This window comes from Dendrobium catenatum, unplaced genomic scaffold (assembly GCF_001605985.2).
Source record: "Dendrobium catenatum unplaced genomic scaffold, ASM160598v2 fragScaff_scaffold_464, whole genome shotgun sequence".
Taxonomy (NCBI): Eukaryota; Viridiplantae; Streptophyta; class Magnoliopsida; order Asparagales; family Orchidaceae; genus Dendrobium; species Dendrobium catenatum.
In genome coordinates this window covers 535,297-547,122 of record NW_021318926.1, presented here as the reverse complement: position 1 = coordinate 547,122, position 11,826 = coordinate 535,297, and the positions used below count along the sequence as shown (strand labels likewise).

Genomic DNA, 11,826 nt, shown 5'->3' with positions numbered 1-11,826 from the left:
CCTGAACTAGTTGAACTATTCACATCTTCTAACTGCATTTCAATACAAGAGGTTGTAGTTGGCATCTCCTCAATTTCAACAGGACTAGAACTTGACATCTCATCCTCTTGATGTGCAGTTGCTACAATATATTATTGATCAATTATTTCTCGTTCTTTGGAAAATCAATAATTGTTGGAATGTTAGAAAGTCTCTGTAATACATCATCACCACTTAATCTGGGTAGAGGAGGCGACCGCCCAACTCTGTTTTTAACAAATGCTTCTTTATTCCTTCGAAACTGATGATTAGTAGGTAAAAATATACGATGACAATCAAACGAAAATATTTTTTCCTCCATGTTTTATTGTGAAAGCTTTACTATTCTCCATACAATAAGGACAAGCTAATTTTCCTACTGTGCTCCAACCAGACAATATACCATAAGTTGTAAAATCACCAATGGTCACAACAATGCATCTCAAAGGAGAAAATTTTATTTTGTTGATATGTCATATGTGAGCACTCATTCTTTCCATAATAACTTGAGATCATCAATTAATGGTTGCAAAAAATATTAATTTTTACTTTCAGATTATGTGGTCCAGGTATTATAAGAGCTAAGAACATGTACGGAGTAGTCATACAAATCTCTGGTGAAAGGTTGTATGGTGTTAATATAACTAGCCAATAAGAGTACGATATAGTTGTTTGACTATATGGGGTAAAACCATTAACACATAATCCCAATCTTATGTTGTGGGGTTCAACAGCAAATGAAGCATACACTCGATCAAAATATTTCCATGCTTCAGCATCTAATGGATGAGAAAGATACCACTTTTGCTATTTTCTCCTTATGCCATCTCATATGTCCTTCTGAACTCATTGATGCATAGAGTCGCTAAAGTCTTGGAATGATTGGTAAATAAAATAAACGGGAATATGGAACATCATTCTTTTGACTATGTTATTTTCCGAGTTTTGCTTAAACCGAGGAGCATTGTAGGTACATCAATAAACTTCTGCTGCATCATCCTTAGCAGTAAGACCCAACTTAGATACTAATTTCTTAGTTAGGAACAAGTCTGAGGGAATTAAATTGTCTGTTGGATTAGTTTTCTTGATAAGACCAATAAAGTTAGTGAAACAATCACGGGGAATATTATTCTTAGTTTTAATACTTAACATCCTCATTGTAATGGATAATTCTGAATGGGTACTACAATCGTCCCAAATTGATTTTTGAGCTGCATGTAATAACTCAAAGAATTTTTGAGTTTCTACATTTAGTGGCTCTTCCACACTAGCCCTTAAATTAGGACCTACTATATTAAAAATAAGTTCTTCATAGGATCTACTCATTTTATCTTCATCAAATATTTCATAAGTTATAGATGAACAGGCATGAGCATCTCTGTGTGGCTCATACTCGTCATGTGATGTCCAAATCCAGTAGTTTGGAAGAAATCCCCTACGATATAAATCAAGCTTCACATCATCGAGCTTGAGGAATGCTTGATTTTTATGCTTCGAATATGGATATCTAAACATTTTATCAAACTGAAAGGAAGACAGTTGAGATGCAACTTGAATGAAATTTTTAACTCTTTGTATAATTTCATCTGTCAACCTTTTTCGACCCGACAATAATCTGTTATACATCCAATATCTCCCTTCTTGGATAGTTATTTGGATGTTGAAGCAAACGTCTCTCTATACAGTTATGAAAACATTTATTAGAACACATGTGTAAACCTTAATAAGTGTATATGCTATACGTAAAAAGCATGCACCAAGGTATCTAAAACGTGTATCTTATTAATGACTTGATCGCCCAAACTCACAATCCCCTCACTATGTCTATTTCCACTAAAATTACACTCCATATATTCAGTTTTATATCTACTTAAGCGAAAACCTTTAGACTCTAAAGTTGACCTCCATAATTAAAGTTTATCTTTAACTCCCTCTCTAGTCTTATCAACAAGAAGAATATCATCAACAAAAAGCATGCACCAAGGTAAATCCTCTTGCAAATGTCTAGTGAGAACATCCATGACTAAAGCAAAAAAATTTATGAACTTAAGGCTGATCCTTAATGTAATCCAACCGAATAAGGAAGGTACTTTGTCAAACCACCTTGTGTTTGATCACAAGTAATAGCTCATGCATACATATCTATCTTTAATGATTTGAATATAAGTGTTATTAACTCCTTTTTTTTAACAAATGCTTCCTTATTTCTCCGAAACTGATGATTAGCAGGTAGAAACATACGATGACAATCAAACAAAGTATTTTTTCTTCATATTTTAGTGTGAAAGCTTTGCTATTCTCCATGTAGTACGGACATTCTAATTTTCCTGCTGTGCTCCAACCAGACAACATACCATAGGCTGGAAAATCACAAATGGTCCACAATAATACAGCTCGAAGGAGAAAATTTTGTTTTGTTGATATGTCATATGTGATCACTCATTCTTCCCATAATAACTTGAGGTCATCAATTAATGGTTGTAAATAAACTTCAATTTTTGCTTTCGGATTATGTGGTCCAGGTATTATAAGAGTTAAGAATATGTACGGAGTAGTCATATACATCTCTGGTGGAAGGTTGTATGGTGTTAATATAACTGACCAACAAGAGTACGGTGTAGCAGTTTGACTATAAGGGGTAAAACTATTAGCACATAATCCTAATCTTAGGTTGCGGGGTTCAACAGCAAATGAAGCATGCACTCGATCAAAATGTTTCCACGCTTCAGCATCTGATGGATGAGAAAGAACATCATTTTTTGCTATTTTCTCCTTATGCCATCTCATATGGCCTGCTGAACTCATTGATACATAGAGTCGCTGAAGTCTTGGAATGATTGGTAAATAAAATAAACGGGAATATAACACATCTTTCTTTGGACGACGTTGCTTTCCCGAGTTTGGCTTAAACCGAGGAGCATTGCAGGTGCGACAAAAAAGTTCTGATGCATCATCCATGTAGTATAACATACATCCATTGATACAACAATCAATTTTTGTAGCAGTGAGACCCAGCATGGATACTAATTTCTTCATTCTGTATAAATCTGAGGGAATTAAATTGTCCGCTGGATTAGTTTCCTTCATAAGACCAATAAAGTCATTGAAATAATCACGGAAATATTATACTTAGTTTTAGTACTTAGCATCCTCACTGCAATGGATAATTCTGAATGTGTACTGCAACCATCCCAAATTAGCTTTTGAGCTGAATGTAATAATTAAAAGAATTTTTATGTTTCTGTATTTGGTGGCTCTTCTGCACTAGACGTTAAATTATGACCTGCTACATCAAAAATCAATTCTTCATAGGGTCTATTCATTTGATCTTCATCAAATATTTCATAAGGTGTAGATGAACCGGCATGAGCATCTCTGTGTGGCTCGTACTCGCCATGTGATGTCCAAATCTAGTAGTTTGGAAGAAATCCCCTACGATATAAATCAACCTTCACATCATCGGGCTTGAGAAATGCTAGATTTTTATGCTTCGAACATGGACATCTAAATATTTTATCAAACTGAAAGGAAGACACTTGAGATGCAACTTGAATGAAAGTTTCAACTCCCTGTATAAATTCAACTATCAATCCTTTTCGATCCGGCAACAATTTGTTATACATCCAACTTCTCTCTTTTTGGATAGTCATTTGGATGTTGAAGCAAATGTCTCCCTACATAGTTATGAAAATATTATTTATAACACATGTGAAAACGTGCTATACTTTAGGTGGATGAATGGATTTACTCATAGTATAATTTTCAATGAAATTGATCTCCAGAGCAAAGGGCATTAAGCCAAAAAAGTTGTTATATAATAGCTCGTGACTACAACTTCATACGAGGATGAAAATTAAAGATGTTGTATAAGCTTGAAACTTGTGGTATCAAAAAAGTTATTATGTGTAATGAACACGACAATGCTACAAGCAAAGTAAGGGAGATGTAGTAGAAACGCCTATGTTATCAATGCAGACTAATGTGTAAATGAGCACATAATAGTCTACTTTCAAATGAAAAGAATATATATGCTACAAGATTCTTGATTTATGTATATCCAACACAAAATTTGCAAGTATTCATATCAACTAACTAATGAGCTTGCATATTGAAGAGCAAAAGCTCTAATAAAGGGAATTATTAGTTGATGCAACAACTGATATGCAATAGATACGAGCACTTGCATACTCTTGTAGCAAGAGTATTCTAGCATCCTCATATTCAACATCAAGACACAAATAAGCATATTGTCTACAAGCAAATATAACATACCTATAGCATAATGCACAGTACCTACGACCTATTGTAGCATGGATACCATAACATCTCATAGCCAACAACCATCCAGTGGAAGATAAATACACTCAAGAGGTATACAGCTAAGGTTGTGATATCGGTCCCTACGGTTGAGGTCGGTTCACTTGTAGATGAACACAACCATTTCTTTTGAGCTACGATGACCACTGAAATTACTTGTGGATAACAATAGTGGATACGTAGCAAGTGACGTAAATCCAAACTTTTAAAATATATTCTTGTTTCGCATTCTATTCCTATGAGTGAACTCACTCATCCACCTGAGCATTCTCATCTCTACAACGCTTGCTCTATTTCTCTCTCTATATCTCTATCTTTCTTTCTAGCTCTCTCTTGCTCTCTATCTATCTATCTATCTATCTATCTATCTATCTATCTCTCTTGCTCTCGCTATCTCTCCCTCTCTCTCTTTCTTTTCTCTATCCCTCTCTCTTTTCGCTTTCTCTATATTTTCTCTCTCCCTCTCTCTCTTTTCCCTATCACTCTCTTTCCGCTCCTCTCTCTTTTCCCTCTATATCTCTATCCCTCTTTCTAGCATCCTCATCTCTACAACACTTGCTTGCTCTCTTTCTCTCTTTATATCTCTCTTCCTCTTTCAAGCTCTCTCTCTCTATATATATATATCTCTCTCTCTCTTTCAAACGATTACAACATTACCTCTTGCATATGTCTAGATTATAACCTAAATCATACAATAAATTACAAACTCTTGCAAATGTGTAGTGAGAACAAATAATCACAGAAAAACATTAAAGATTACCTTCAAATCGCGGTTTTTCTTCAACTCACACGAAAATTAAGGCAGCCGGTGTGAGATCGATGGCGGCAAGACAAGAGAGTTCGATTGAGCAAGAGGCGGCCGGTGTGGGGTCGGCGGTCGGAGCTAGTTCGTCGCCGTTTGGAGAGAGGTCGTCCGCGGCAAGACAGCGAGGTCGATCGAGCGAGACGCGGGCGGAGGCGACGACAAAGGTCGTCCGAAGCGAGAGAAAAGGAAAGAATATAAATGAAATGCAAGGCTCGGGTCTGTTAATTTTAGAGCAATTACCGGCGGGCTTCCGGTGGTCCAGACCGTCGGTAATGTGATCACTTATCAACGACGGGATACACCACCGGTAAACCGCCGGTCATATTGACGCCTGGCGGTTTATGCGGCGGTTTGATGACCGTCGATATTACCGGCGGCTTAATGTTACAAACCCCCCGGTTAGCCGCTGGTACTTGCCGGCGGCTAAACCGCCGGCTACACCGCCAGTATTACCGGAGGTCCGGTAACCGCCGGTCACGAACGTCGGAAATCGGCTATTTTCCTGTAGTGTGAACTTTCATTCAAATATTATAGTTTGGTGTTATTCTTTATTGAATTACATGATATTGATTAGGAGTTATAAGGAGATGATTATTATGCCAATTGATAAATAGTAACAACTCGGAATCTCGAAGTCGACCCGTATGACAAACGGGTTGACCCAAATCTAAAATTGTTTGGGACGGGTTTCAGGAAGTGTCAGATTTTGACACCCCTAAACTGTACTATTTTATAATTTATAAACTTTACTATTACTACCTTATGTATATGAGTTTTACTATTTTTATACAGATTAATAATCATATAAATATTATTATAATGATTTGACTAGTAACATGTATATTGCTCATTTATCATACTTTGGATTTAGTTAAATGATATGCTTGTTGTACAATTGAGATCATTATATGTGGTTAAATGATTTCAAATCAAGACAATAGACCAAGAGTGAGAGATTAATCAAGATCCTTCTGATTCAGGTTCTTATTATTTTATTTATTCTTTTGTACTCAAGACCAATGTTTTAAAAATCATATCAAATTAGCTGGTTTGACTGGTTCAACCATGAACCAATTTAGTTTCCAATGCAGAGAAGTGAAAAAATAAATTGGATTTGCATTGAACATATACGAACTGGTTTGAATAGTTTGTTTAATTGGTAAACTGCCTAACCGATTCAATTTGGTTGAACTAGCCTATTCAAGAAATAATTTTTTAATATTAAGTTTTATTTAATTAATTTTTAATATACTTTTTAAAATCCTAATCTTATATAAATAAATTTAATAAGAATATAAAGTTGATAGCTTGATGCATCATGCAACTTTACTTTCTGTTTGTGGTTTGTGCTTTACACTATATAAAGTGATGTATATAACAACTTAAAATTCTCTTATGATGTGGGACTAAAAATCTAGGAGAATTTTACATGAGCTTAAAGCCTTAAATTATATTATGCTAAAAAACTACTTTAAGAAGCAATAAGAAAGCCGTCTCAAATGAAGTCTAAGTTGTAATGAGATTAAAGCCAATATCACTCGGACAAAAAGAATGCCGATCAAAATGAATACATTTTAAATACATGAGATTATATTTGAGTTGTTTGCAACTTAAAAAAACCCATACTTTATAATATATCATGAATTTTAATTCTATATTTTGAGTTGTTAATTTGATTTGAAGTAAAATTAATTCAACATATGACCCAACAATGATAAGACTGGGGCTTTGAGCTGGTAGTGATAATGATGGCTGGTTTTAACAGTAATGGCTAATTTGTTGCGATGGTGGTCGACGATGGTATTGATGTGGGGGTGAGCCGTCTTGGGGGTGGCCGGTGGCAGCGATGAAGCAGGTCGACAAGTGACAACAAATGAGCTGGCAATTAGTAGCCACCTCAAAATACATTAAAAATAAATTAAATATCAAAATTTTAATATATTATTATTTTACTCCATATTTATTTTTTATTTCAGTTTAATATTGAAAGTTTTAGAACTTTTATATTTACTGTTGAGTTACTAACAAACAAAACAGCCTCTGATCATTACATTAGAATTTGAACGCACTTATTTAAATTTACATACTTAATAATTACATGTCAGTACTCAACGTTAAAAAAAAAAGCATACCAACACCACCAATTCAAAAGAAAATTCCACCATTCTCATTCCGGGCTCATGTGTTTGTGACACAGAGATTCCTTTGAGAGAGAGAGAGAGAGAGAGAGAGAGAGAGAGAGAGAGAGAGAGAGAGAGAGAGAGGATTGATTCGTTTACTTGGCCAGCTCCATTTCATCTCCAGGAAGGAGGGAACTGGGCAACGGCAGCAAGTGCGAAGCTTGGAGTTCTCGAAAAGGTTTTGTTTTCTGAATTCCTTCTCTCTTCTTCATCTCCATCTATTGGGGACTCGAGGCCTTTTTCCCCCTTTTTTAGTTCCTAAAAGTGGTTTATTGGTTATCTTCTTATGTTATATTTTAAATATATATAACTTTTTTCGCTGAGTGTTTGAAGATAGCTTCATTATTTATAAGAATTTTAATCTTTTCTAGAGTGATGTGATCCTTTTCAATGTTATGTGGGGTGTATTAATCCATCTTTTCCAAACTTTTTTTTTTTATTTCTAATTAGCAAGCTGGGCCTATGTGCACTGTAACACTTGACCGTTTGGTTTTTAGACATTGGTTATTTCCCTGTTCTTTTCCTTATTGGAATTAGGAATCTTTGGTTAATTGCTATTGTTAACTATATCATTTGAGTAGTTGGTCAGTTTTGCAGGACTTGAATGATGTATTCTTATTCAGTTACAAGCTATTTTGCTTCCAGAATTCCCTTCTGCATTTATTAATTGTTGGATTATTGTTATTTTTTGGATATGATTATGTTTTTGCACCTCTTTTTTACATTGATTTGACTCTATTCTTTTTATTTCTTGATAAAATTTTGGGTTTTTTGGTTCTAAATTAAAATTCATCATAGAATCTGTTCCTTACTGTTCTTACCCTGGTGTGTGAATGTATGTTTTATTTGAAAAATTAAGTTTATTTATATATTAAACTTAATTTTTCTTTATATGCAGAAGAAGTCTACGTTAAGAGAATGAAACACTGTGTACCTGATTAGAAAATGGAGGATGACTCTAGACTATTTCATGATCTCCTTCATCCATCAAATCAAATGAGATTTATTGGGTTAGTGTTATATTATTGTTCCTTCTGTCATCCATTAAGAAGTTAGTCAAAATTTATTGCTTCTGATTTTATCACAGACAAGACAACGACTTGGTAGAACTTTTGTGGGAAAATGGGCATGTGGTGTTGCATAACCAAGCCAATTGCAGACCCTCAGTGGCAGTTGCTGAATCTAAACAAGCTCAAAAGCCTGAAACTTTGTTAAAATGGGGGGTCTCTGTTGAGAGTTCAAGCGACTTGATTCAAGAAGATGAGACTTCATTATGGTTGCAAAGTCCTTTAGAGGATCCATTGGATGATGAGTTCTCAGAATTCTTCTGTGACATGTTGACTGCTGAGCCTCATCTGAATGATAAGTTGAACAAAGGAAATAAATGTGTGACATTTAGTTCTTTAAAAGATAGTGATGGTTTTCCTAAGCTATCCAGTCTTAATCATCAACACAGTATGATGTTTCCTCCAAAATCGCTTGCTTTTGTTTCTGTAAAACACTCCTCGAGTTTTGAGGATGATGAAGTCTTGAATTTCTCCCACGATAGGAAATTATTAAGTGCAGAAATGGAACCAGAAATCAGGAATTCTGGTGGAATTTCATCAGGTGGTGAAAATTTAGTGAGAATCGAAGAATCGTCCTCAATGAGGACAATTGAATCAAGCATTTGTGGCAGCAACCATGATCAAAATCAAGTTGAGGCAAGCCTTACTTCAAGCAATGATGGAGGAATGAAGGAGGATTCTCAGCTGGGATCAGCCCAAAATTGTAGGCAAGCAAATACATTTGATCTAATGGTTGATTCCTCATCGGGTGGTTCTGGTTGTAGCTTTGGGAGAGTAGGACAGGAAAACAAAACAAGTCAAGGACACAAGAGGAAGGGAAGAGATTTAGAAGAAACTAAATGCCGTAATGAGGTCCTGTAGTGTTTTGTTTTCTTTTGATATCGAAGCTGTATTTTGTTCATTTCGTAGTTGAAACTTTATGCCTTCATATGTTTAGGATCTCGAGCAAGAGCCAGTTGAAGCAAATAAGCATGCTCAGAGAACTTCTCCTTCACGCAGAAGTCGTGCTGCTGAAGTGCATAACCTCTCTGAGAGGGTAGGAGTCCTTAAATATCCAATATGTTGTTGCTTCTAGTTCAGTTCCTTAACATAAATCTTTTATATAGAGAAGAAGGGATAGAATTAATGAGAAGATGAGGGCTTTGCAAGAGCTGATTCCTCATTGTAATAAAGTAATGAAATCTCATACATTCATCACAAGAAAGTTTTATGTACTTGTCCTTACTTATCATCGTCATTTAGTATCGATCTTTGATTATGTTAATATTTCATAATTCTTTAGTCAGATAAAGCATCAATGCTAGATGAAGCCATTGAATATTTGAAGTCACTTCAGTTACAAGTTCAGGTATGGAAATCAACGGCATCATGCATTAATATTAAGGCTTTGTTTGGGACGGCTTTCTTTATGCTTCTTAAAGTAGCTATCTAGTACAAAAATTAGAATTTTGTACTAAAAAGTTACTTTAGGAAGCAGAAAGAAAGCCGTCCCAAACGAAATCTTAATCACCAATTTCCTTCATCTGAATCTGATTTATTGCTCGCTGTGGTATCAGATAATGTGGATGGGAAGTGGCATGGCTCCAATGATGTTTCCTGGTGTTCAGCAGTATATGTCACGCATGGGCATTGGAATGGGTCATCCCCCATTTCCACCAATTCAAAATCCACTTCAGTTACCAGGATCCACAGTAACTAATGACTCTATACAATCGATTTCTATGCCAAACCAGCAACTGTCTTTTCCTTCCACAGGAATAAATCTACTCAACGTTCCTAATCAGTTGCCAAATATTCATCTTCCCGTGCCATTTTCACACTGCCTTGGCTTCTTTCCTCACATGCAGATGCCAATTCAGGTTTGTCAATTGCATTTATTCTTCTGTGCCCTTTTTATGAATAGTCTATAAGATGGTGGTGAGACCTGCAATGTTTTATGGTGTCGAATGTTGGTCATTAAAAGAGAAGCATAATACTAAGTTAATTGTTGTAGAGATGAGGATGCTTAGGTGGATGAGTGGCTTTACCCTTAGAGATAGGATACGAAATGAGCATATACGTGGAAAGGTTGGAGTAGCTCCAGCGAAAGGTAAGATTAGAGAGAGTTGCCTTAGATGGTTTGGTCACATTAAACGGATGTCTTCCGATGAACCGGTTAGGAAAGTTGAGATATTAGATTTGACTTATGTTAAGAAAGGTAGAGGTAAACCTAAAATGACTTGGTTTGAAAATATTAGAAATGATCTTTCTTTATTAGATTTAAATGAGAGTTTGACTTTTAACAAGACACAATGGCGAAAAAGGATTCATGTAGCCGACCCCTCGTAGTGGGAAAAAGGCTTGATGTTGTTGTTGATGTTGTTGCTGTTGTTGTTGCCCTTTTTATGAATATTTTTACTTAACTTCTATAAAGGTGATGGACATGTATGCTTATGGATCACAACTGATGCATCAGAATCAGACTGCTGCAGCAGTTGATAGCAGCCACATACCTGCTGTAGGAGCTCCATCTGAAAACATTCAAAGTGGTCATACAGGTAAGAAGGAAGACATTTACTTTTTGGTGTTCTAGTTGATGAAAATTTACCTTAGCTACAGCACTTCAAATTTAATGAACAGATTCCTATGAAACACTTGGTATGGCCAAAAGGTTTACTTTGAACTTATCCATTTTTTCCTCATTTACATTTGTACCTCACCTTTCTATTCCTTCTTTTATAAGGGTATCACATTGAACTCATCTTTCATCCAATTTTATTTTACTTTTACTAACTATATTTGAGCTAGATATTCCTGGGGCTGGGAAAAAAAATGAATTGAGGAACAAATGAAAATTCATTTTTAATGGTTTGAATCTTATACCATTAGCTAGTATTTGTCTTTATCTCCCACATGGTGCAGATGGTGACAAAGGGAATAAAGTCAGGGTCTGTTACCACCAATTAACTCTAGCCATTAGTGGACCTTTCATTAGTTTTTTGGCTCATATAACCATACTTCGCAATCATACATTCTTTAGAATTTTGTTTCCATTAACAGCCATACATTTCATATCATTATCTGAGCTTGTACCTTTTTTATTGACGTTAACAGGCTAACGGATGAATTATTCAAATTTGAAGCATACGAGCTAAACCTCACAGCTCTTTGAATCAACTGAAGACAACCAGAAGTTTAGGACTAGTATCCAATTGGAAACTTTGGTCCTCATTCATGTTCTACTTCTGTGGCATAATCCTCTTCTGGTTAGGCCTTTTGGGCATTTATGGAGTACATAATTGTATTAAAAGCTATATCAACTTCTAAAACCTCCAGGAGGCCATAAGTTTAAAGTAATGATATTGTTATTATAATGTTTTAATGGATATAAAGATCCAGAAAGTATAGAAATTTATTTCTTTTATATCTAATTCCAACTAGTTAGAGTCAATTTTATCAA

At 35.3% G+C, this 11,826-nt stretch overlaps 1 protein-coding gene across 3 annotated transcripts; it reads left to right on the top strand.

Moving 5' to 3' along the window:
• Positions 1 to 7,311: 7,311 nt before the first annotated feature.
• Positions 7,312 to 11,826, top strand: LOC110111385 (transcription factor PHYTOCHROME INTERACTING FACTOR-LIKE 13). Of its 3 annotated transcripts, none has more exons than XM_028694359.1 (9): positions 7,312 to 7,498; positions 8,219 to 8,330; positions 8,408 to 9,239; positions 9,325 to 9,423; positions 9,494 to 9,559; positions 9,670 to 9,735; positions 9,944 to 10,246; positions 10,843 to 10,924; positions 11,481 to 11,826. In XM_028694359.1, exons 2-9 carry the CDS (start codon positions 8,266 to 8,268, stop codon positions 11,483 to 11,485), a joined length of 1,518 nt encoding a protein of 505 aa, XP_028550192.1. In that variant the 5' UTR covers positions 7,312 to 7,498; positions 8,219 to 8,265; the 3' UTR covers positions 11,486 to 11,826. The 3 variants fall into 3 exon arrangements, with proteins under 3 accessions (XP_028550192.1, XP_028550193.1, XP_020698886.1); XM_020843227.2 differs by having other exon boundaries at positions 7,319 to 7,498; positions 10,801 to 10,924; XM_028694360.1 differs by lacking the exon at positions 9,494 to 9,559 and having other exon boundaries at positions 7,314 to 7,498; positions 10,801 to 10,924.

What these genes read in the sequence shown, in the direction of transcription:
- LOC110111385 (XM_020843227.2), top strand. Translation starts at nt 8,266, where the DNA reads ATGGAGGATGACTCTAGACTATTTCATGATCTCCTTCATCCATCAAAT. An exon ending in TGCATAACCTCTCTGAGAGG is followed by an intron (nt 9,424 to 9,493) that starts GTAGGAGTCCTT and finishes TCTTTTATATAG; the next exon opens with AGAAGAAGGGATAGAATTAA. An exon ending in TGATTCCTCATTGTAATAAA is followed by an intron (nt 9,560 to 9,669) that starts GTAATGAAATCT and finishes ATAATTCTTTAG; the next exon opens with TCAGATAAAGCATCAATGCT.